The sequence below is a fragment of the Phyllobates terribilis genome, unplaced genomic scaffold (genome assembly GCF_046119375.1).
Source record: "Phyllobates terribilis strain yellow unplaced genomic scaffold, ASM4611937v1 Scaffold_2__4_contigs__length_985480577, whole genome shotgun sequence".
NCBI classification, from domain to species: Eukaryota; Metazoa; Chordata; class Amphibia; order Anura; family Dendrobatidae; genus Phyllobates; species Phyllobates terribilis.
Genome location: NW_027362762.1, coordinates 330,633,512 through 330,656,234, shown reverse-complemented (window position 1 = coordinate 330,656,234; position 22,723 = coordinate 330,633,512). Strand labels below are relative to the sequence as shown.

Below are 22,723 nucleotides of genomic sequence, written 5' to 3'. Positions count from 1 at the left end.
GAGACAACATTTTTCTAATTTTGGTTCTAGACATTACCACAATGAATTTTAAACAAAACAATTCAGATGCAGTTGAAGTTCAGACTTTCAGCTTTCATTTGAGGGTATCCACATTAAAAATTGGATGAAGGGTTTAGGAGTTTCAGCTCCTTAACATGTGCCACCCTGTTTTTAAAGGGACCAAAAAGTAATTGGACAGATTAAATAACTGTAAATAAAATGTTCATTTCTAGTACTTGGTTGAAAACCCTTTGTTGGCAATGACTGCCTGAAGTCTTGAACTCATGGACATCACCAGACGCTGTGTTTCCTCCTTTTTGATGCTCTGCCAGGCCTTCACTGCGGTGGTTTTCAGTTGCTGTTTGTTTGTGGGCCTTTCTGTCTGAAGTTTAGTCTTTAACAAGTGAAATGCATGCTCAATTGGGTTGAGATCACGTGACTGACTTGGCCATTCAAGAATATTCCACTTCTTTGCTTTAATAAACTCCTGGGTTGCTTTGGCTTTATGTTTTGGGTCATTGTCCATCTGTAGTATGAAACGATGACCAATCAGTTTGGCTGCATTTGGCTGGATCTGAGCACACAGTATGGCTCTGAATACATCAGAATTCATTTGGCTGCTTCTGTCCTGTGTCACATCATCAATAAACACTAGTGACCCAGTGCCACGGGCAGCCATGCATGCCCAAGCCATCACACTGCCTCCGCCGTGTTTTACAGATGAGGTGGTATGCTTTGGATCATGAGCTGTACCACGCCTTCGCCATACTTTTCTCTTTCCATCATTCTGGTAGAGGTTGATCTTGGTTTCATCTGTCCATAGAATGTTCTTCCAGAACTGTGCTGGCTTTTTTAGATGTTTTTTTAGCAAAGTCCAGTCTAGCCTTTTTATTCTTGATGCTTATGAGTGCCTTGCACCGTGCAGTGAACGCTCTGTATTTACTTTCATGCAGTCTTCTCTTTATGGTAGATTTGGATATTGATCCGCCTACCTCCTGGAGAGTGTTGTTCACTTGGTTGGCTGTTGTGAAGGGGTTTCTCTTCACCATGGAGATTATACTGCGATCATCCACCACTGTTGTCTTCCGTGGGCGCCCAGGTCTTTTCGCATTGATGAGTTCACCAGTGCTTTCTTTCTTTCTCAGGATGTACCAAACTGTAGATTTTGCCACTCCTAATATTGTAGCAATTTCTCGCATGGGTTTTTTCTGTTTTTGCAGCTTAAGGATGGCTTGTTTCACCTGCATGGAGAGCTCCTTTGACCGCATGTTTACTTCACAGCAAAACCTTCCAAATGCAAGCACCACACCTCAAATCAACTCCAGGCCTTTTATCTGCTTAATTGAGAATGACATAACGAAGGGATTGCCCACACCTGTCCATGAAATAGCCTTGGAGTCAATTGTCCAATTACTTTTGGTCCCTTTAAAAACAGGGTGGCAGATGTTAAGAAGCTGAAACTCCTAAACCCTTCATCCAATTTTAATGTGGATACCCTCAAATGAAAGCTGAAAGTCTGAACTTCAACTGAATCTGAATTGTTTTGTTTAAAATTCATTGTGGTAATGTCTAGAACCAAAATTAGAAAAATGCTGTCTCGGTCCAAATATATATGGACCTAACTGTATATTGACATTACATCAAAATGAAGCTGACTGCAACCCTCGACTGGCTGCAAAAGACCTGCAGCAAGATTTGGTGGCAGCAGGCAAGCAGGTTTCAGTTTGTACAGAAAGTCACATAAACATTAATGGTCTCCATAGCTGATCTTCAAGATGTTCACCTCTACTGAATCAAAAAACAAAAAATAAAGTTGGCTCTTACATGCTCAAAACCATATGAATAAACCACAGAAGTTTGGGATTCTGTTCTGTAGAGCTGGGATACAAAAGCAAAACTTTTTGGGCCTATGAATCAGCGGTATGTTGGTTGCAGCATGGAGACTCCAGAATATTAATGAACTAGAAGCCATTGGCCATGAGAAACGGGCTAAGATTCTTCCAGAATACTGCTAGAAGCTGGCGTATGACTACGTATCACTTTTGCAGCAGGTCATAACAGCCAAATGCTCTACTAAGTACTATATACATTCAATTCTGAGACTGCAATAGTCAGCACAAGTGGCATTTTGTGATTAATTTGGAGAAAGCACTTATTATATTTATTGTGCTGAGCTACTTAAACACTTCTTGTTTGATTGGTTTATTGCAAACAGCAGAAAGTTTGCTAATAAGCCTAATTACATAATTTTGATAACCGTAATATCAGCATTAAAGAAGTGGTCCGAACACGCACATTCATTTTCAACCTAAATGCCTAGTTAATGCCATAATCTAATCTATTTTCTAATATACTTTAATTAAAAAGTACCTACCATTCCTCACTATATGGTTTTATTTATATTTTAATTCTTTTTTGATGACGCTTTGTTTGAGGATCCCATTGCATGCTGGGATACTCAAACAAAGAGTCATCAGTGACCTCAGTTTCAGGGGCTGTGCTAGTCCCGCTTCTACTGAGCATGCGTCGGCTGCCAATACCTACGTATGCTCAGTAGATTGTCACTGTGAAATGCGCAGGATTTCTGGCTAGATTCCTCACCCAGCGCTGCCTCCATGAAGTCGGAGAGCATAGAGGCTGTAGTAAAACAGGAGGCGGCGGCACTGGGCGGAGAATAGAGCTGGAGTGACAGAAGCTTGAGAAGAGCTTCCATATGCAAAAAGAAAGTGACACTTACACAAATGTTTTTACTGGTGGATCTTTTTTTTCTTTTTTAAATCTTTTGGAATTTAGGTTTAGTGCTTGTTAAGATCTAGGGGCTTAATATTCAGAGTACTATATTTTATCATTAACAGGGTATTCCCATCTCCAAGATCCTATCCCAATATGTAGTAGGCGCAATAATTCATTATGTCACTGACCCTATATGCAGTGCTGTGGAGTCGGTAAGCCAAACCTCTGACTCCTCAATTTCCATGACACCGACTCCAACTCCGACTCCACCTCCCTCATACATGGCTCATGTTTAAGTGATAAATTTACTGTAGCACAGATTCATCTCAGCTAAAAGTCTAGACCCTTAGATCAGGAATAGGACAGACATTTATAGGACATTTCATAACTTTCCCAAATTCTTATGAAAAAATATTCCCCACAAACTGCATTGAACTACTGTACCCAATTTATTATATATTTTAGGAGTCGGAGTCTGTCCATTTTATACCGACTCCACGACTCCAACTGCACAGCTCTGCCCATATGCATTGCATTAGCTTGGGTATCCATGATTACGATCACTTATACAATGACTGTTAGTTAGCAGCTAGTGGTCTTCACCATGGATACCTAAGCTAATGCAATGCCTGCACATTGGGCAAGCCACATAGCAAATCAGAACAACTATACTACATTTAGAGGTGTTTGCTAATATTATTATACCTACTACATATTGGGATAGGATCTTGGAGGTGGGAATACCCCTTTAAGTATGTGGCATATTCATGACATTTACATCAGCTGCCTATTTCAAGAAATACTCAACTAGCAACCAAAATGTGCAGTTATTAAAAACAAAAGGCAATGAAGCATTATCAATAATATTCTAAAAGCCTAAATGCTTGGAACGATTCTCATGGTTGGAACAAATATTCTCGTAATAAGTAGATTTATCAGATTCCTCTTGATAAAACAGGTGATTAACCTGCATAAACCAGGGATCCTGCATTACACACTTATGTTTTACTCCGAGGCCAAATAGATAGTTGAAAGTGAGGACCGGGGATGAGATGACTAGTCATCAAAGAGGCTGGTACCTGCCAGCTACTCCCCGCCAACTCAGACTGCCGGGTCTCTACCTCTACACACAGAGACCTGTCTAGCTGAGCAGACAGGGAGAAGCCAACGGAGACCTGCCTCTTGGACTAGTCACTTAGTAAACCAAGAGCAGCATTTCGGAGAACACCATGTAGGATTGTCATGCAGGAGCCAGACTGCAGACTATGGTGCGGGCAGAATGAATCATGCAATAGGCAGCCCTGCATGTTTTGTGGCTAACAGATGCGAAACATGAGGCTGTGGGGGCTTGAACATCTCACTTCAGCGCCTGTGATACTCGGTGCATACCCGAGCGCCCGCGGCACTCGGTGCATACCCGAGCGCCCGCTGCATACTCGGTGCATACCCGAGCGCCCGCGGCATACTCGGTGCATACCCGAGCGCCCGCGGCATACTCGGTGCATACCCGAGCACCCGCGGCATACTCGGTGCATACCCGAGCACCCGCGGCATACTCGGTGCATACCCGAGCGCCCGCGGCATACTCGGTGCATACCCGAGCGCCCGCGGCATACTCGGTGAATACCCGAGCGCCCGCGGCATACTCGGTGAATACCCGAGCGCCCGCGGCATACTCTGTGAATACCCGAGCATCTGCGGCATACTCGAGTAAGGAGCACTTGCGCATATCACTACTCTTAATTATTAGGCGTGGGATTGACCCAGACCCTCGGGAAAGCTGCTGTCACCCCATGACAGTGCAAACTTAAAGGATCTGGTCATCACAAAATAAATCTGAAGCCCTTCGGATCCTCCTTATAACAGTTCTGGTGTACAGATAAAGGGCCTAACACATGTTTCTCTTTATTTTAGTAGTACAATGCTGTTCTTCTGTGTGCCATATCCCGGGACATGCAAAACCTCACTGGGACAAGTGACAGAAAACACATTGGCTGGGTGGTTAGAGGACTCATGAGGACATATAAGCAGCACACCGTTCATATCATAATCTTACCACTGAAATTAAGCAAGTGTGTGTAGAAGAATGATTCACGGTGAAACTTTTCTATATCCAATATGGTGGGACCCTCTAGGCTACTTCTGAGCGTTTTCTTGGAACCACTTTTGTCAGCAATGAGTGACTCTAGCATGGTTCTCACCATGTAAAGCTGTGTCATTTAAAAGGACAGATATTCACAGATGGAGGGACACAAGAGAGGAGAAAGTACATTAAATCAGACGCATCATCAACACAAAAATAATAAATTTTACAACTCCATATCATTTAGATATTAAACTTTGGGGAAGCCAAGAATTGGTCCCTTTGTGGGTTTTATCACATATCAGTAGTGAACACAAAATTTAATTTTTTTTTTCACAAGATTCCAATGGCCCAGGACAGAAACAGTGGCCAAGTTGCCCCGTAGACACCAACATAAGCCATTAATCCCCTGCCATTTAAAGAATGAAGAACAATCTCTTGTTCCTATGGGCCAATTTTTGAATTCTGATCCGAAAGGTCTTTGTTAAGGCCTGCATGACTTCCTCCAAGTATAATATGTAAGTGACAGACTGTAGGCATGGCGGGTGGAATATTGAAGACAGGTACAGTTTGCATTCGTTTGGAGAGGAGACCTGCACAATTGTTGGATGACCCATTAAATGGACATGGGGACATGAACATTTTACTGAAACAGGGTAAAATAAATATCGGCTTACCACCAAAGTTTAAAAGAGTTGGATAGGAGTAGGACTGCCTCAGAAACTTTTTTACCACAAGCAACAACTTTTCCATCCCCAGAGACTTGAGCTGTTTGAACAGCTCTGCAGAGCTCAGGGATTCTGCCATTGTGCGCACCATGAAGAGCTGAAAACCAACGGGCAGGGACGAAAGGAGACCAAGAACACAAGGGCGAAGAGGTAGAAGGAGGGAATCAGAAAGGAAAGAAAAGATTAGTGTGTTAGCAAAACAAAGAGGCCAAACCGACTTCCAAATGTTTTACTCAAATATGACTATGCAGGGAACAAATTCTTAGGCAAGGCTCACACTTGAGTTTTTGTCTCATCCTGTCATAATGCTGCTCTATTTTTGTCCCATTAAAATGAAGGACAATTCAAAGGAAACCCAACTTAACAATAGTCAAAATTTTCATCCCTCATGGGACAAATCTGAATTCTGGAGTAGGAACAAAGAAAACTTGACAACTATTGTGAACCTACCCTATGGAACTTGTAAATGAATATCAGACTTGGAGCCATCTTGAATATTACATCTAAGAACTGTACTAAAAGCAATTTCCTAATACATCGTCATTATCAGAAATACTCGTCTTTGATATCAGGGGAAGATGCACTGCCAAGAGCTGAAAACCCTGCCAGGTTTAGGGCAAGCGCAGATCCAGTGGATCATCTGTAGCAAATTACTATATGCCATACTGGCTCACTTTTTTCCCCAGTCTTCAAATACAAGTGAATGACGTTTTGAAAATCCAATTCACATGTATTGTACCAAATCTGCACCAAACTCTACAAAAACATTCTAGTACACCCCGAACCTGGCCTTACAGCACTCTGTAATGGGGAGTATATACCATGTGATGATCTCATGAAGCTTGGTGCTCGGTCATTTCTCTTGTCTGGAAATCTGCTGGATTATAACTTTACCTTGTAAACCAATTTAAGATACAGGATTCATTAGTAATTTCCTGATGTAATTTCTTTAAGTGACTTCAAATCTGAAAGTCTAAGGCCCTGATTCATCGTAGTCATTGCTCCTCTTTTCTGGAGTAAAAATGGTTCTAATAGTGACTTCTAGGTTTGTGTCTTATTCATTACATAATTTGCACCTTGTATTAGGTTAACTTTACTTGCTTTTTTTGAGGGTAGGGGGTGCACTAGGCCTTTTTTTCCTTACCCAGATGGTTATGGGCTATCTACAGTACGTTTAAGAGCATCAGTCGTGTTTTAATTCTGTGTCTGAAGTGCAAGGCTTTGCTTTTAGTAAGACTTTTGCTTCTAGAGATTATTAGATCATGTTGAGTAAAAAATGCCGAGAGCATGCAATAGCTGTTATTGGCAATTTTGACGATTTGCAGACTGCTAGTATAGTTACCAGATAGCAGCCCAAGGGGTATTAGCAGGACAGCGACAGACAGAAGGCGCAGAGCAATGCCCAGAGAGACGCACATCCCTTCCAGCCATCAAAGCAAAGCAAGAGAGGAGAAAAAACAGGAGGAAACATTGGTGGTAATCGATTGGTTGTAATGGAAAATTAACCTTTTCATCCTTGATTCCAATCCCAATTCCCAGCCATCATTTCATTAAAATTACAAACAAAACAAAAAATACAATTAGGTAAAATTAATGGCAATTTATATATTCTCAACACTGCATGTAAAATTACATAATGGCCAAGACTTAAAAACATGCATAACAATTATCACATGCAAAAAGAGATGGACACTCAATCAGAATTATCACTTTCTATTGTTTGTGGCCGATATGTCCTATTACTAGTATAACTTAACTAAAATTTATATAATTCCTATTAACTATAGAAAACAGATGACAAATCATTTACTGGAAAAAAAGAGCTAATGCTAACGATGTAATGGTTCTTCCATCATGGAGAATAATGGGAATACATGTAATACTACTACTGTCCCTATCTACTTGCAATTAATAAAGCTCCAAATACGATCCAGGGTAAAAAATAAATGGGTACCTGAGTGCTGGATGGTCCTACTGCACGTCTGGGAACTTTGATATCAAAACCAGTCTTAGGATCTTTCTCTCCTCTAAGAGCGGGGTCATTAAACGGTTCACATCCTGCGCCCCAATCACAAACCGTTTTCCTGATTGCCTGAAGGACACTAAAATGGACATATATACCATTAGGGCCTGAGCAAATTCTAATGCATACTATTCTATTAAGCCACACGGCAGCATATATTCTGCATGGAGTCTGTATGTTTCCCTGTGTTTGCATCTTGGGTGGACATACCAATGGTGCAACCTGTGCAGCCACACAGGGGCCAAAGAGTAAAAGGGCCCAATTCCATCACCAAAGCAGGTGGAATTGTGCATCATGATGAGCTATTGGACTGCAAGCGGTCCATATATTGTTCTTGCATAGGGGCCTCTTCTGTTTGTTTCCACCCCTGATTTGCATGGAGTATCATGTTTTCCAGTAGGTCCCCATGACAGCACCATAGGAGGAGTAATCCCATATCCTGTGTAGGGACAGGAAGCACAAGAGGTTAAAAGCCCTCCCACCCCCAATCTCCTCAGTGTTTTTCCTGTCCCTACACAGGACAGGGAGTACGGGAGGAGCGTTGGTGCAGGAGCAGTAACAGAAAGCTTACCTCAAGAGACCCCGGGGGATCGGAGGGGGCCGCGGCTCTCTCCTTCCCGCCGTCAAGTGGGTCCTGGGCCGACACTCCCTGTCGGGAGTCCCTAAGCCCTCCGGTGAGCTGGAGCCTCCGGGTGCCGCTTCCCCATTGAGGGGCTCTTGGCGTCCTGCTCTGGGCGGGTCCGGCTTCTCCCGGAAAAAAAAAACGGAAGTCCGGAGATGACGACTTCTGGTGGCGGTCGCGCAGGAAAATTCAAACCGCGGTTAGACCAGACGCCAGGGAGCAGGAGAAAATGACAGGATGACCAGGTAAGGTATAAGAAGGGGGGCTGGGAAGCAGCAAAGGCAGGCTTACAGCTTTGGCACCCCTGGCAGTACATTGGCAGATATGTCACACCCTGATACCCTCCCTGGATCGCCCCACAGTCATATAAGTGTACCATTACCCCTTTTTATATGGCTAATAGGGCTTACGCTTACCAGGCCCTCCATATTTTTTATAGGATGTCTCTGGGCAATTACCACCTCCTTCTGAAAAAGAGAAGGATATGGGGAAAAAGGCCATAGTAAAATCCAAGAGGTGCCTGGATTGTAACATAAAAGACTTCCCGACTCGTATACAAAACGTTTATGTGCTGAATGTAGAGCCTCCATGCTAAAGGAGGAGCACGGGGCTTTATTAAATGAGATGCGCAGTATAATTAAAGAAGAAGTTCAGGCTTCTAGCACGTCTCTGCAGCCCCCAGGTTCAGGACCCAAAAGACCCAGAAAAGATATAGAACCATCTTCTGAGGGTGAAATCGACCCATCTGGCGACTCTGACAATGAGACCATTAGTCTACCTCAGGTCGGGGAACGGAAAAGATACATGTTCCACTCAGATGGTATGGATATTCTTCTACGAGCAGTCCAAAACACGATGCAGGTAGAGGAAACTGAGAAGAGCAGTAACATTCAGGGTGAGATGTTTGGTGGTCTTAAAACCCAGAGATCCATGGTTTTTCCTGTTAATGCCCATGTGAAGGACATGATACTAGAGGAATGGGAGGATGCAGAGAAGAGACTCTCTATACCATGAGACTTCCGCGCCCGACTATCTTTTGACCCAGAAGACACCTATGTGTGGGACACTATTCCTAAAATCGATGTCCTGGTGGCTAAGGTGGTCAAGAAAACCTCTATCCCCTTTGAAGACTCGTCAGGACTTAAAGATCCTATGGATAGGAAGGCGGATGGACTTTTGAAAAAAGCCTGCGAAGCTTCAGTGGCAATTATTAAATCTAATGTCGCTGCTACATCTATTGCCAGATCCATGAGAGTCTGGCTAGAAGAGCTAGAGAGTCACCTACGAGATGGCACCCCGAGGGAATCTCTCCTTCAATCATTGCCCCTATTAAAAATGGCAACAAATTTTATGGCCGACGCTTCAGCGGAATCGGTCAGATTTGCGGCCAGAAATAATGCGTTTTCCAACTCAGCCCGTAGAGCTGTTTGGTTTAAAACATGGTCTGGAGATACAGCTTCTAAGACCAAGCTCCTTTCCATTTTCAGGGCTCAGAGTTTTCGGACCTGTACTAGATGACATTCTAGAAAAAGCATCCGATAAAAAGAAAGGCTTCCCTGAGGAGAAAAAGAAGGAGCAGCCCTTTTGTAAACTGTTCCCCTCCCGTAAATATAACAGGCAGAAAAAAGGGTGGTCCACAAGCTTGAGTTTTAATAAGGGGAACAAAGATAAAAGATACCAGTCCAGTACTAGTTCCCGTCCAAAACGACAATGACTATGTCAGAGTAGGGGGGCGATTAAAGTTTTTCAGAAGCAGTTGGCATCGGGTAACTCAAAATCCCTGGATACTAACAACTATAGCGCAGGGTTACAGTATAGAATTTTCTCAAAATCCCCCTCAAAAATTCCGCCTGACGAGAGGTTCCCCCACCTCTCTTTCCTGTCTGCAGGCAGACATAGAGAAGCTGCTACATCAGAGGGTTATTGTGCCAGTTCCAGAACACAAACAACATCAGGGCCATTACTCCTCTCTGTTTTCAATAAAGAAACAGTCAGGGGAGTTCCGTACGATTATCAACCTGAAACCCCTAAACAGATGGGTCCGCTACAAGAAATTCCGCATGGAATCAGTAAGATCAGCCATCCCTCTAATAGACATGGATACGGTAGTGTGCACCCTGGACCTCAGGGATGCATACTACCACCTGTTAATACATTCCTCAAGTCAGCAATATCTGAGGTTTGCACTACCATCAGGCAGTGAGATTCTACACTACTAGTTCCGATGTTTTCCCTTTGGCCTGTCATCTGCTCCCAGAATCTTTACAAAGATAATGGCAGAGGTGGTGGCCTATATCCGACTCAGGGATATTACCATTATTCCGTACTTATACGACTTCCTGTTGGTAGCAGGATCTCCTCTAGATATGATGCAACATCTGGAAATTGTCCTACGGACATTAACCAGCCTGGGTTTGATTGTGAACAAAGAAAAATCCAATCTTGTCCCAAGTACATCACACATCTTCCTGGGAGTCCATCTCGACTCCCGAAAACGAATGTCTTGTCTCCCGGAAGACAAGATGCTCTCAATTCCACAAAGGATTCATTCTTTTGCAAGAGAGAAAAAACCTTCAATCCGGAAGGCAATGAGTATTTTGGGAATTATGACGTCATGTATCACCTGCGTCAGATGGAGCCAGTTCCATTCCAGGTCTCTACAGAAATGAATCCTGGAAGTGACAGACGGACATCATAATTACTTAGACAGGAAGATGTCTTTGTCCAGAGATGCCCAGGACTCTCTACACTGGTGGCTCGATTAGAAGAATCTACAGAACAGAGTGCAGTGGATTCTGGAACCTTGTCTTTTAGTGACCACGGACGCAAGTCTCTCAGGATGGGGAGCTCGAGTGGGAGATTCTTATCTCCAAGGAACATGGTCCACAGAGATTCAGACCCGATCATCGAATTTTCGGGAACTGCAGGCAATCTGGGAAGCCCTACAGAGAAGCCAGGCGGTCTTAAAAGACAGACATGTAAAAATTGTCAGACAACATCACGGCAGTCTCTTTCATCAGACATCAGGGAGGACAAAGACATCCATTTCTCCAGTCCCTGGCCAACAGGATATTCTTAGGTATAGAGAAGATAGTGAGCTCCATTTCAGCAGGTCACCTTCGGGGATCCGACAATCAGGAGGCAGATTACCTCAGCAGGCGTCAGATGAAGGCTTCAGAATGGGAACTGAAGGAAGAGGTGTTCCAGCAATTAACCCGCAGATGGGGTCAGCCGCACCTAGAACTTTTTGCATCCAGAACAAATGCAAAGACGACATCTTTCTTCTCTCTCGACTCAGGAGATCATCCTCTGGCAGTGGACGCACTCTCACAATATTGGGGAGAGGGCCTAACATATGCCTTCCCACCTACTCCTCTAATTCCGAGAATGCTGCGGAAAATTCAGGAAGATCGGGCGACCGTCATAGCAATTGTCCTGTTCTGGCCAAGGAGAAGTTGGTTCTCCCTTCTACATCATCTAGCGTTGGAAGACCCAATCATTTTACCATTTCAGGAAGATCTTCTGACGGAGGGTCCACTGTTGCATCAGAATCTTCAACAGCTCCAGCTCTCAGCTTGGCTTCTGAAGGGGAGATCCTGAAGAACAAGAGCTTATCCGAAAGAGTGATCCAGACTATGCAGGCTAGTAGAAAACCTGTAACACAGGCCATATATAAAAAAGTCTGGGGGACCTTTTGTCATTTCCACAGGACGGTAGACACCTCTCAGCCAGACATCCCTGCGATCCTTGATTTCTTGCAGGCAGGATTTGACGCAGGTCTTAGACCAAGTACCTTGAAGGTGCAGATTGCGGCACCAGGTGCTTTCTTCGACACATCATTGTCCTCGCATCCCTGGATAATCAGGTCTGTCAAGGCAATCCAGAGACTTAGGCCTACACAGAGAATTTCTTCCCCTCCGTGGGATCTGAATCTTGTCCTGAGAGTCCTTTGCAAACCTGCCTTCGGCCCAGTTAATGATTTGGGAATAAAGAACTTGACTCTGAAAACAGTCTTCTTGGTGGCAATCACCATGGCTAAACGGTTCGGTGAAATCCAGGCTCTATCTGTCGTCAAGCCTTGTATGCAGATTCGGTATGATTGTATCATTCTGAAGCTGGATCCAAGTTTCTCCCCGAAGGTGGTGTCATCGATGACCTTAAACCAAGAAGTGGTTCTTCCATCATTCTGCAAAAACCCTAGGAATCAGAGGGAGGAAGAGTTCCACCATCTCGATGTCCGCAGAGCCGTGTTGGCCTATTTGGAAGCCACTCGGAACTGGAGATTAGACTCTAACCTTTTTATACAGTTTGGGGGAAAAAATAGAGGCAAGAAGGCTTCAAAACCATCCTTAGCTAGATGGGTCACATCCATGATTAGTCTAGCATATCTTTCAGAAGGACAGCCTCCCCCTGAAATTATCAAAGCCCATTCCACCAGAGCAATTTCCACCTCATGGGCAACTAGAGCAGGGGCTACCATTGAACAAATATGTACCGCAGCCACATGGTCAGGACATACTACTTTCTGCAAACATTACAAGCTAGATGTTCTCTCACAGCAGAGATCTGCGTTTGGTAGTTAGGTACTTCAGGCAGTTATCCCACCCTAAGCTATGAGTTCTTGGGTATACTCCTATGGTGCTGTCATGGGGACGTACTGGAAAACCGGAATTAGTCTCATCGGTAATGATGTTTCCAGGAGTCCACATGACAGCACCCTTATTTCCCTCCCTATATTTCTACTGTATGTGACTCTAACATATGTCTAAGCAGGCTAAAATAAAATTTTGTTGTACCCAGCCAATGTGGTTCTTGGAAAATCACTGAGAAGGTTGGGGGTAGGAGGGGTTTTAACCTCTTGTGCTTCCTGTCCCTACTCCTATGGGATTACTCCTCCTATGGTGCTGTCATGTGGACTCCTGGAAACATCATTACTGGTAAGACTAATTCCGGTTTTCTCCTGCGCCCCAATACTAATTGGATAAATGACTTCCTAAGGAATTGGCCATAGTGAATAATGTGTGTATTTTAAATGGGGAAATTGGATTATAAACTCCATTGGAGACAAGAACTGGTGACAATCTGAAACATGTTGCTATACGAGCAATTTTGGATGAACTATGCATAGATGGCTTATGCTCCATCACCATTCATTGACTATACAGGCACAGCGACGTGTGTAATAATAAAGTGTGACTTCATTATTCAAATGATGAAAATCCCAGAAAACCCCCAAAAAATGAAAATAAAACATGGGTTTCCTTTACCTTTGGATTACATTTTTCTTTTTCTTTATAGCTTGTCTAAGTGGTTCTCGTAGGGTAATCTGAGCAAAATCCTGCAGGGCGGCATATATAGTATGACGAATAGCATGGTTAAACACACTCTCCATGCGGCCCATCAGAACCTGCAAGCCTTTAATCATGGCAATCACCTAGTGACAGAACAAAAGGCCTATTAATCATCTATGAACTGACATTTGTCAAGCGTGTAGTCTCTAAACTGAAGTGAAACAATTTACACTCCTCCTGCAAGTCCTTTAAAAAAAAATAAGTGAAATATAAGCAAAAAGTTTAACAATTGCATAATTTCTTGTAGTTTGTGTGATCAAGAATCATTTACGGAGTTCTCCTATAGTCGAAAATTCAGGTTTATCTATAGTTCTCGCCAACTGTTAACACATAAGACCTGGTTCTTACAACTATATTTCACGCATACAGACCGCAATGCACGTTGACTGCGGGTCTCCTAACCCAAACTTACAGCCTCATAGACACAAATGAAGCAGTAAGCTCAGAACAGGAGATCACTGGTCCTTCCGTACAGGGCTATTCATATACAGACTGTGAAATACGGCCGCCTGAACCTCACCTAAGGCGTACTTGCAAATAACCAGGAAGCTGAAAAACGTGGTGCTTTTTAAAAGAATCTGCATGCCTTTGAAAGAGAGAAAACCAAAACTCAAACACAAAACCAATGATGATCCCAGTAAGTAACGCCACATACACCAACATGAGCATGGTCAGGATGGAGAAAGAAATATTATAGTTTGAGTGTAGTTGAGCTGTAACTAGCACTGGCTGCTTATTCACAAAATATCCATAGTCTACAATGCCCACCAGCTGCATCTTTGTTAAAGGGTGTCATATTTTCCAAACTAAAGAGAACCTGTCACCAGGTTTATCCCATATGAGTTAAGACCAGTTCCTTTCAGCCCTGATATAAAGCATTCTAATATGCTGTATATATGAACCCCGATCCGGCCTGCAAGTAAAGAAAAAAGAAGATTTTTAGTACTCTCCGTAAAATCCTTTTCTCGGAGCCTTCACGGGGGGACACAGGAAGGAATGAAATGTCCCACAAACTCTATGGGTAAGATCTGGGGATCGGTTATACAAAAGGTGAACAGTTTAGAAAAGGGGACCAATGGGGGGCTGGCCCAACAGCAAGGACAGAGCCTACCTTACCTTATCCTGTGTGGGGGACCCCGGTGTGTAGGAGGATTGAACGTGAATTAATGGCTGTAGCAGTGCCAGAAGCCGTGGCTGGGGGCCTGCCAGGAGCCGCGGCTGGCGCGGTGACGGAGGCTGCAGGCGGCGTGAGTGATGGCGCCAGCGGGAGTGGGCGGAGCCACAAAGGGCACACAGTGAGCCCGCGCTGAATAAAAAAGTAAAAATCCGCAAGGCTTGGATGAAAAAAGGGCGCCAAGAAGTGTCCCTGGCTCTGAGGGGCTAATAGTGCGGCATGTCTAGTCGGGTAATGGAACTGGGCCGAAGACCGGGCCTAAATATTGAAAAGGGTCTGCAAATGAGGGCCGGGAACAAAACAGGGACGCCATCCAGCTGGAGGCCTGTTCTGTGGAGCCATGGTTTCCTTTGTCCCCCAATGAAGCGATAGAGAAACATATTTTATAATAGTCACCTGCGGGGCGGACAGGTCCAATGGTTGTCGCTGGTCTTGGTCCGGTGCCTCCCTTCTTGTGATGCCGTCCTCTTTCTGTTCTTTGTATGGATGTTGCGTCCCTATGTCATCCACACAGTGTCCTCGGCATCTCGCTCCTACGAAGGCGTACTCCTCTGCCCTGACTACGGCAGAGCAAAGTACTGCAGTGCGCATGTGCCGGGGCTCTTTGACCTTTCCCGGCGCATGCGCACTGCAGTATTTTGCTCTGTCCTAGTCAGGGCACAGAAGTATGCCTGCACACGAGCGCGATGCCGGGTGGACTGTGTGGATGACGTAGGATGTGTCATTCACCCAAAACAGAGGACGGCATTGAAATAAGAGAGGAGGCGCCAGAGTAAGACAGCGACTCCCAGATGCGTATCTGGGGGGCAGCCGGGTCGCCTAATTCGAAGGTCCGATGCGTCTCCCCCGGCGGCTGCTTCGGCCGTCCCCTGGACTGGGAGTCGGCAGTTCCCTGAGCAGGGTGTCAAGCTGACATCCAGCCCACAGAAGCTGCAGAGTGCCAGCTCCCAGCATTGAAGCTCTGACCTCAGGGTCAGAGTGACCCCAGCAGCGTGATCATGTCATGTGATCACTTTGCTGACATCACTCACCAGCGCTGCAGCTGCAGAGACATTGGTGGAAAGTGCTCTGTGCTTAAGAGCTGACGACACCAAAGATGGAATGGAGGTGAAGATTCATAGTGGGGGTGATTTACTATTGGGGGGGTGATTTATTGCATGGCTGGGGGTTTACTACGGGGGGGCGATTTACTATGGGGTGGGGTGATTTATGGTATGGCTAGGGGGTGGTTTACTATGGGGTTAATTTACGGTATGGCTGGGGGGAGATTTACTATGGGGGGATTTATGGTATGGCTGGGGGGAGATTTATTGTATTGCTGGGGGGGGGATTTATTGTATGGGTGGGGGGAGATTTAGCGTGGGGGGAGAATTATTGTTTGGCTGGGGGTGAGATTTAGTGTGGGGAGAGGGGTGGGAGAGATTTTGTGTGTGGGTGTTTGGTGCAGACACAGAATGGGGAGAATGGGTGAGTACGCAATATGGGGAGCGAAGGAGGGAATGTATGCGGACACAGTATGGGGATCGGGGTTGATGTGATATGTGCAGACACAGTATGTGGAATTGAGGGGGGATGTGTGAGGGTAAATATATGAGGAGACAGTATGGCTAGCAGGGGGGGAAGTGAGAGAAGACAGAATGAGGAGGAGGGGAGGGAGTGTGAGTGGGCACAGAATAGAGACTGAGTAGTGTTGGGGGTGTAGTATGGGGGGACAGTGTAAGGGCATAGCCTGGAAGGGACAGTAACCAAGGAGGGGGGAGTGTGATGAGGGGGGTCACAGTATAGAGAATGGGCCCTATAGGGGGGACACAGTGTGAGAGGACAGTGTGAAGAGGGGGCCCAGTATGGTAAGTAGAGGGCAGTGTGGAGAGCATGTACCATAAGAGGGACAGTGTGGGGTCATATTTTGTGCAGGGAATATAGTGAGGGGCAATTATTTATTCAGGGGATCAGTGTAGGGCAGATATTTTTATTCAGGAGCATTATAATAACTCTGTTATCTTTAAGGTCATCATGTCGGAATGTGCTGCAGAAGACCGGAGAAGATGGATGTCTGCAGAGACGAGGTGTAGATGAGAAAAGTCATCATGATGTCTGGACAAGAGGAAGAAGAAAAGAAGGAGAACTACTCCAGAGACAACGTCATCTTTCAGGTACCGGGATGTAAATGTTTTTTGTGATACTGACAAATTCTCATATTTTTATTTACGTTAGGAGCGTTAAAGGGGTTGTCCAGGTTTGTACTGAGTCCGCAATCATACTATGCGACTGCAGGCTTCTGACTTTTCAGTGTGCACTGCACGCTGTCAGGATTCTCTGGTGTCGGCGATTTGTATACTTGCGGTCACATGCTGACAAGACATGCGTGACCTCACTCAATGACAATGAATTGAGCGAGGCCAAACACGTCTTGTCGGAATGTGACCAGAAGTATACAAATCACATAATTGTACAAGGCAGAATCCTAAAAGTGTGCAGTGCATGCGCTGTGATAATTCAGAAGCCTGCAGTCACAGAGTGACTGCAGACTTTCATCTCAAACCTGGACAAGCCCTTTAATTGTAAAATGAAGCCTTGTAGCCAATCCTAACAGTGTGTAATATACTCGCTGTCAGGATTCAGCTCTGCTTGGTGGTTCCAGCAGTCATCACATGGATACCTCATTCATATAGATTTTCATACTTATGGTCACGTCACAACTCGCTTCTCTTCCTGCTTCTCTTTGTTTTCCACTGAACATTGAGAGAATTAGGGAGATCAGCTCGTTGGCACGTGACTAAGTGTGCAAATTACATATGTGCTGGGGGAGGAGGGGTGCCAAACTGAACTCTTGCCCTGGGTGCCAGAAAGCCTAGATACACCTCTGGCGACGCCCATTGGACCAGACCCCTCCGTAGGCGAGTATTATAAAATGTCTTTTTCTTGTCTTGCAGGCCGGATCGGGGGCTTATACAGCATTATAGAATTCTGTATATCAGGGCTGAAAGGTGCTGGCAGTATCTCATATGGGACAAACCTGGTGACAGGTTCTCGAAGTTATTTTGGCATGTGACAACTTCGAAAAGTGCCTTGAGTTTTCTTTTTGCAGCATTCTATAAACACTACTCATATTAGGACACAGTTAAATTGTGCCACAAGAGGAGATCCTGAGCCTCTCTACCCCTTAAAGGTAACCGGTACAATCTACAGACACCATATTATAGAGCCAGGGGAGCGGAGTAGATTGATATATAGTTTTGTGAGAAAATATTCAGTGTAACTTGTGTTTTAATCATTTAATCCTCTGCTCTTTCTGGGATTTCCGGTCCATTGGGCGGTCCTATCAGTGACTGACAGCTATCTCTATTTGCACACGTATGCAGAGATAGCTGTCACTGATAAGACCGTCCACTGGACCGGAAATCCCAGAAAGAGCAGAGGATTAAATGATTAAAACACAAGTTACACTGAATATTTTCTCACAAAACTATATATCAATCTACTCCGCTCCCCTGGCTCTATATCATGATGCCTGCGGATTGGACTGCACTTTTATGGTGACAGGTTCATTTTAAGCAAAAAAAAAAAAAAAAAAAAGCCTTAAAGTTGTCAAAGTAACAGACTCTACTGAACAGGTTCCTGGTAGCCATAACATCAGAATTTACACCACCTATAACAATGACTACTCAAACGTTGCTTATTAATATTAAAAAATAAATGATAATGAATAAAGTTTCATTTACTTCCACAAGAGCAAACTTCTCTTCGCTGGTGTAGTTGTAACGTGTGGCTCTCTCATACTCCTCCGCATTGTCTGGGCAGTCTTTATTGGAATACTTATCAGTCGGGTGCACAAGCTTCCATGAGTACTGGAAACCGAAACACAGAACAGCCATTAATTTACAATAAAGGTGACATTTTTCAGGCCTTATCTATGTAATGATCGAACAACAAGTAGAAGGTGAAATGACGGAGTGCTAACACTAAGAATCAGTTCTTGTTCAGTACAGTAAAGTGATCTGCTGCATGTATAATGATTAATTCCGCACCAAAATCATACCAAATTTTTAAAAATTTATTACGGTGAGTCGCTCAGAACAGCTCATGAGAATCAGTAAGAACAGTGCTTACAATACAAAAAGAGTAAAGGTGTGATCACGTCTTTCTCAGGGCGGATTCAGCCTGGATCTTGCCTGAAACAGCCCTCAATAAATGCTAAAAATAATGAACATCTTCAAGCAGAAGCCTGAAGAATGGCCCTATTTTATATATCAAATTGAAAGAAGAAGAAAAAAAAACGACAAAGATTACCAAGCGCTATGCCAGTGTCTAAAAGGAACCATGTACACATAACCTAAAAGACTGAACCAGTGTGTAGCACGAAGTACATGATGTCCAGCCTAAATTTCTAAAGAAACCCTGAAGAATCTTCTGATACAGTATTCATAAGTCCTCTCGATGCATGAAATTCCTGCTCCATGTTCCTTTCTCTTTATAATGGAGACATACTAAAGGTCTAGGAAATCTGCCATAAATTAATGTAAGTATGCTTCACTTCATGGAGTAGCGCTGCAAAATACAGAGAAGAATACCACTGCATGAAAGAGGCCTAAGGGCTCATGAAGACGTCGGTGCAACAAGGTCCGAGCATGGACCGCAGTGAATGGACTTGGCTGCGGCTCTCCCGATCCAAGCGTGACAGCTTTCATATATTATGAGGCAGTCACGCTCCGGTCAGGAAGCCCGCGGCCAGTCCATACATTGCGATCCGTGCTCGGACGATGTGGCACCGACGTCTGCATGAGCCCTTTGTTTGTAAAAGGTGGGACAAGAGACTGATTGAACTAGGTGCTTTTCTAGGACATACCACTTCCATCACATGTGCACTCCATTGTGACAACAGCTGAAGTCCTTGTAAGGACAAGTCAAAGAGTTTCCGGTACTCTGCATCAGTCTTCTGGGTTTCCTGGCGACCAGATCCAGTTACCACCTAATGTGCAGAAAATATGGAAAATGTTAAAATAGTTACCAATAAGTATGAACCTTTTATATTTCTAATTTGGTGTCAAGAAAGCCATTAGTTAGCAAATATACTTAGCCCTCCAACTAGTCAAACACATGGCCCTGGGTATGAACGCACCTCACTGTTACTGTACCGTGCCAGCTCGGAGATGAAGCGCATGTGGTCTTCTCTAATCTGGATCATCTGCTCACAGATGTTGTACTGAGGACTGCTGCTGGACGACGTACATGTCCATCTGTTGGAGAGAAAAAAATAGAGCTTGACAACTGAAAAAAATCTGAAAATAAAAACAAGCACTTAACAAAAATCATTCGACAGCGGATATACAGAACAAATGAGAAATACTTTACGAACAATAACCAGCCGGGAAGGCTATGGCCAATTCATCATAATTTTACTTTAGAACCTAATTTGGTCTTCATCTCCACACTTTTTTTTTCTCATTGTTACATTCCATGAGCCATAATTTTTTCATTTATTTTTTAGTTGACGGAATCTTTTGAGGGCTTGTGTTTTTCTGGGATGAGTTGTTTTTGTCAACTGCACCATTATGGAGGTACACACAACCTAATGCCTAATATTTTATTAACTCTTTAAAAGTACGGCATTTCTGTGTTTTGTTTTTTACATTTTTAATTTTAGGCACAATTACAATGCTAACTGTATTCTGTATTTGTGTTTTATGTCTTTTTTTCGGTAATTCGTTTATTAAACAACTTTTTTTTTCTGAAAAATTTGAATTTTTTTTTCTTTTACAACATCTATTAGTTTCACAAGGGGAAACTGAACATGTGATCCTTCCATCACAGTGAAAATACTCTGCACTACTTAAGTAGTGCAGAGCAATAGCAAGCCTGTTAGTGTTACACTAGAAGCCTCAGCCACGGACTACTAGGCTTTGATCTATAGCAGACTCGGAGTACATTGTTAAGTCTCCTTTCTGCCATAGGAACCATCAATTCCCTACAATCTAACTGAAGGGAGTTGATGGAATGACAGAGGGAGTGATCTTCCTCTGTCACACTCTCTACATGCAGTGGTTGTCATTGAAAGCAGCATGTAGAGCGTTACTTAAACACTGCACGATATCAGCGCTCAATTTTCTCTGCTATATCTTAGCTAGTAGGGTAAATTGAACGTTCTTGGGCAGTAGCAGCCCCATGATCATGACTTTGGGGTGAATAAGTCCTAATGGAAAGCGGCTCATCCTATTAGGATGAGAAAACACAATGAGATGACGGGAAGTGGTTAATATGGTAATCAAATATAAAAAGAAACAGCGGAAACACAAAAGAAGAAATGCAAAGAATATCATTTCTGCAAGTAAATATTGTGGAATGGCAATATGCCAAAATAAAAAAAACAAATAGTCACCTGTTCCATCACCTGTCACCCTGGTACTCCCTGTCAGCATTTGTTTACATGCCTGCAGCAATGGCATCCATCAATGTGACCTAGGCAGCAGCCAATCTCTGGCCTCAGCCATCTCATGGAGACATTACTGCTGTGGTCAGCGATATATGGCACTGCCAGCTGTGCAGAGAAGTAAGTAAAGCTCAGGAACCACCAAAGCAACGACGGATTTAGCTGTTCTATGTAAAAATACATGAAAAAAATTCCACTTGAAAAGGGTACAAAGAAAAAAAAACTCTGTGCCAAATTTTTAATAGGCAAGTATTATCTTTTCTATTTCACAATAATCTTTGATACTTTTAACAACTCCGTTAACTCTTTGCCCACCGAACTGTACATTAAAGTCAGGGTGTGGGTGTATGTAGCAGGTTAAAAAAAAGCCCTCGAAGGGCTAAGCAGACCGAAAAAAAAAGAAAAGAAAAAAAAAGGTTATGGTTCTTGGAATAATGGAAGGTAAAAATGTTAAAGGGGAGGGGATGGGGGTGAATGTCATGCAGGGGTTTAAGTGAAGAAAAATGAAACATAAGGGATTAAACATAAGACATTATGGGTATTCCCATGGGCTCATTCACAGCGCCTAAAGGTTGGCAGACACTAGGAAAGCTTACCGGGATTTGTTCTCCTCATAATGTGCGCTGGTTTTAATGTATCTTGCAAGTTCTATTTGCATGTCTCCAAAAAGAGGCACCACCTGTAGCTGCTGCGCTCAGAAGAGGGGGAGAAAGAAAACAGGAGGATGTTAGCCCTGAGAAGGCACTATTATTCCACCGATACCTCCAGACTAAGGAAACAGCACCACTCTTGTTCGGGTCTGGTACTGCAGCTGATCCCTGTTCAGGTGAATACCAGACACCGTCCATAGTGTTGTGCTGATCATTATCCTTCACTACCTTAAAGAACTTGTCTATTTTGGTGAGATTAATTCTCTTCTTTGCATCCAGTTTGTAGATGTTGCTCAAGTTTCCATCCATAAGATACAAACCAAATCCCATAACCTGAAAAAGAAAAGAAATAGAATCATGTAATCGATATGGCACAATAGTCACCTAAAGTTATACTACAGACAGGCTACAGTCTACAACCCTGAAAATCCATGGAGCTGATGATGAGCCGGCCACAAACATAAGATAGCGGACGGCACAAGGAGCACGGTGCTGGTGCACGCAGCTCCTATCTCCTGCAGAACAAAATGGCTGGGTGTTAAAGTTCAAAACTGCCCAATCCTCATCTCCCTCGACATCATCTGATGGGGGAGAGTCAGTAGACCCCCATACACATCAGACTGACAGTCAATCCAGTCAAAAGTGGCGGGCTCAGCCCACATTAGTCTAATGCATATGGGGACTTTACATTGGACATAGAAAGACTAACGTACAATTAAAGATGTTGCCCACTACTCAGACAAGCCCTTCATAAATACTGTATTCCCCAGTGTAAAAGAAAAACAACAACGCCCGTCCCGGTGCCTTTCCAGCGATGTCCGTGCCGGCTTTCCCAAGGCACGTGTGACAGTCATGCAAAGTGAGCACTGCAGCTAATCAGCCATCGATATTGGGCTGCTTTCCTTACACTTCCTTTGAATGAACCTTGGAAG

The 22,723-nt window shown here is 44.0% G+C and overlaps 1 protein-coding gene across 3 annotated transcripts in view; it reads right to left on the bottom strand.

Annotated features, from left to right (window-relative positions):
• Window positions 1-22,723, bottom strand: part of CYFIP1 (cytoplasmic FMR1 interacting protein 1) — a 108,092-nt gene that overhangs the window by 50,450 nt on the left and 34,919 nt on the right. For 2 of the 3 annotated variants that reach the window (XM_073664517.1, XM_073664519.1), the window contains 8 exons: window positions 22,020-22,124; window positions 21,738-21,829; window positions 19,834-19,951; window positions 19,561-19,683; window positions 18,437-18,562; window positions 13,457-13,623; window positions 7,499-7,646; window positions 4,790-4,943 (listed from right to left, as the gene is read on the bottom strand). In XM_073664517.1, coding sequence (XP_073520618.1) covers window positions 4,790-4,943; window positions 7,499-7,646; window positions 13,457-13,623; window positions 18,437-18,562; window positions 19,561-19,683; window positions 19,834-19,951; window positions 21,738-21,829; window positions 22,020-22,124 — 1,033 coding nt within the window. Of the gene's footprint in view, window positions 1-4,789; window positions 4,944-5,493; window positions 5,642-7,498; window positions 7,647-13,456; window positions 13,624-18,436; window positions 18,563-19,560; window positions 19,684-19,833; window positions 19,952-21,737; window positions 21,830-22,019; window positions 22,125-22,723 lie in introns of all 3 variants that reach the window. The other variant, XM_073664518.1, reaches the window with a different exon arrangement.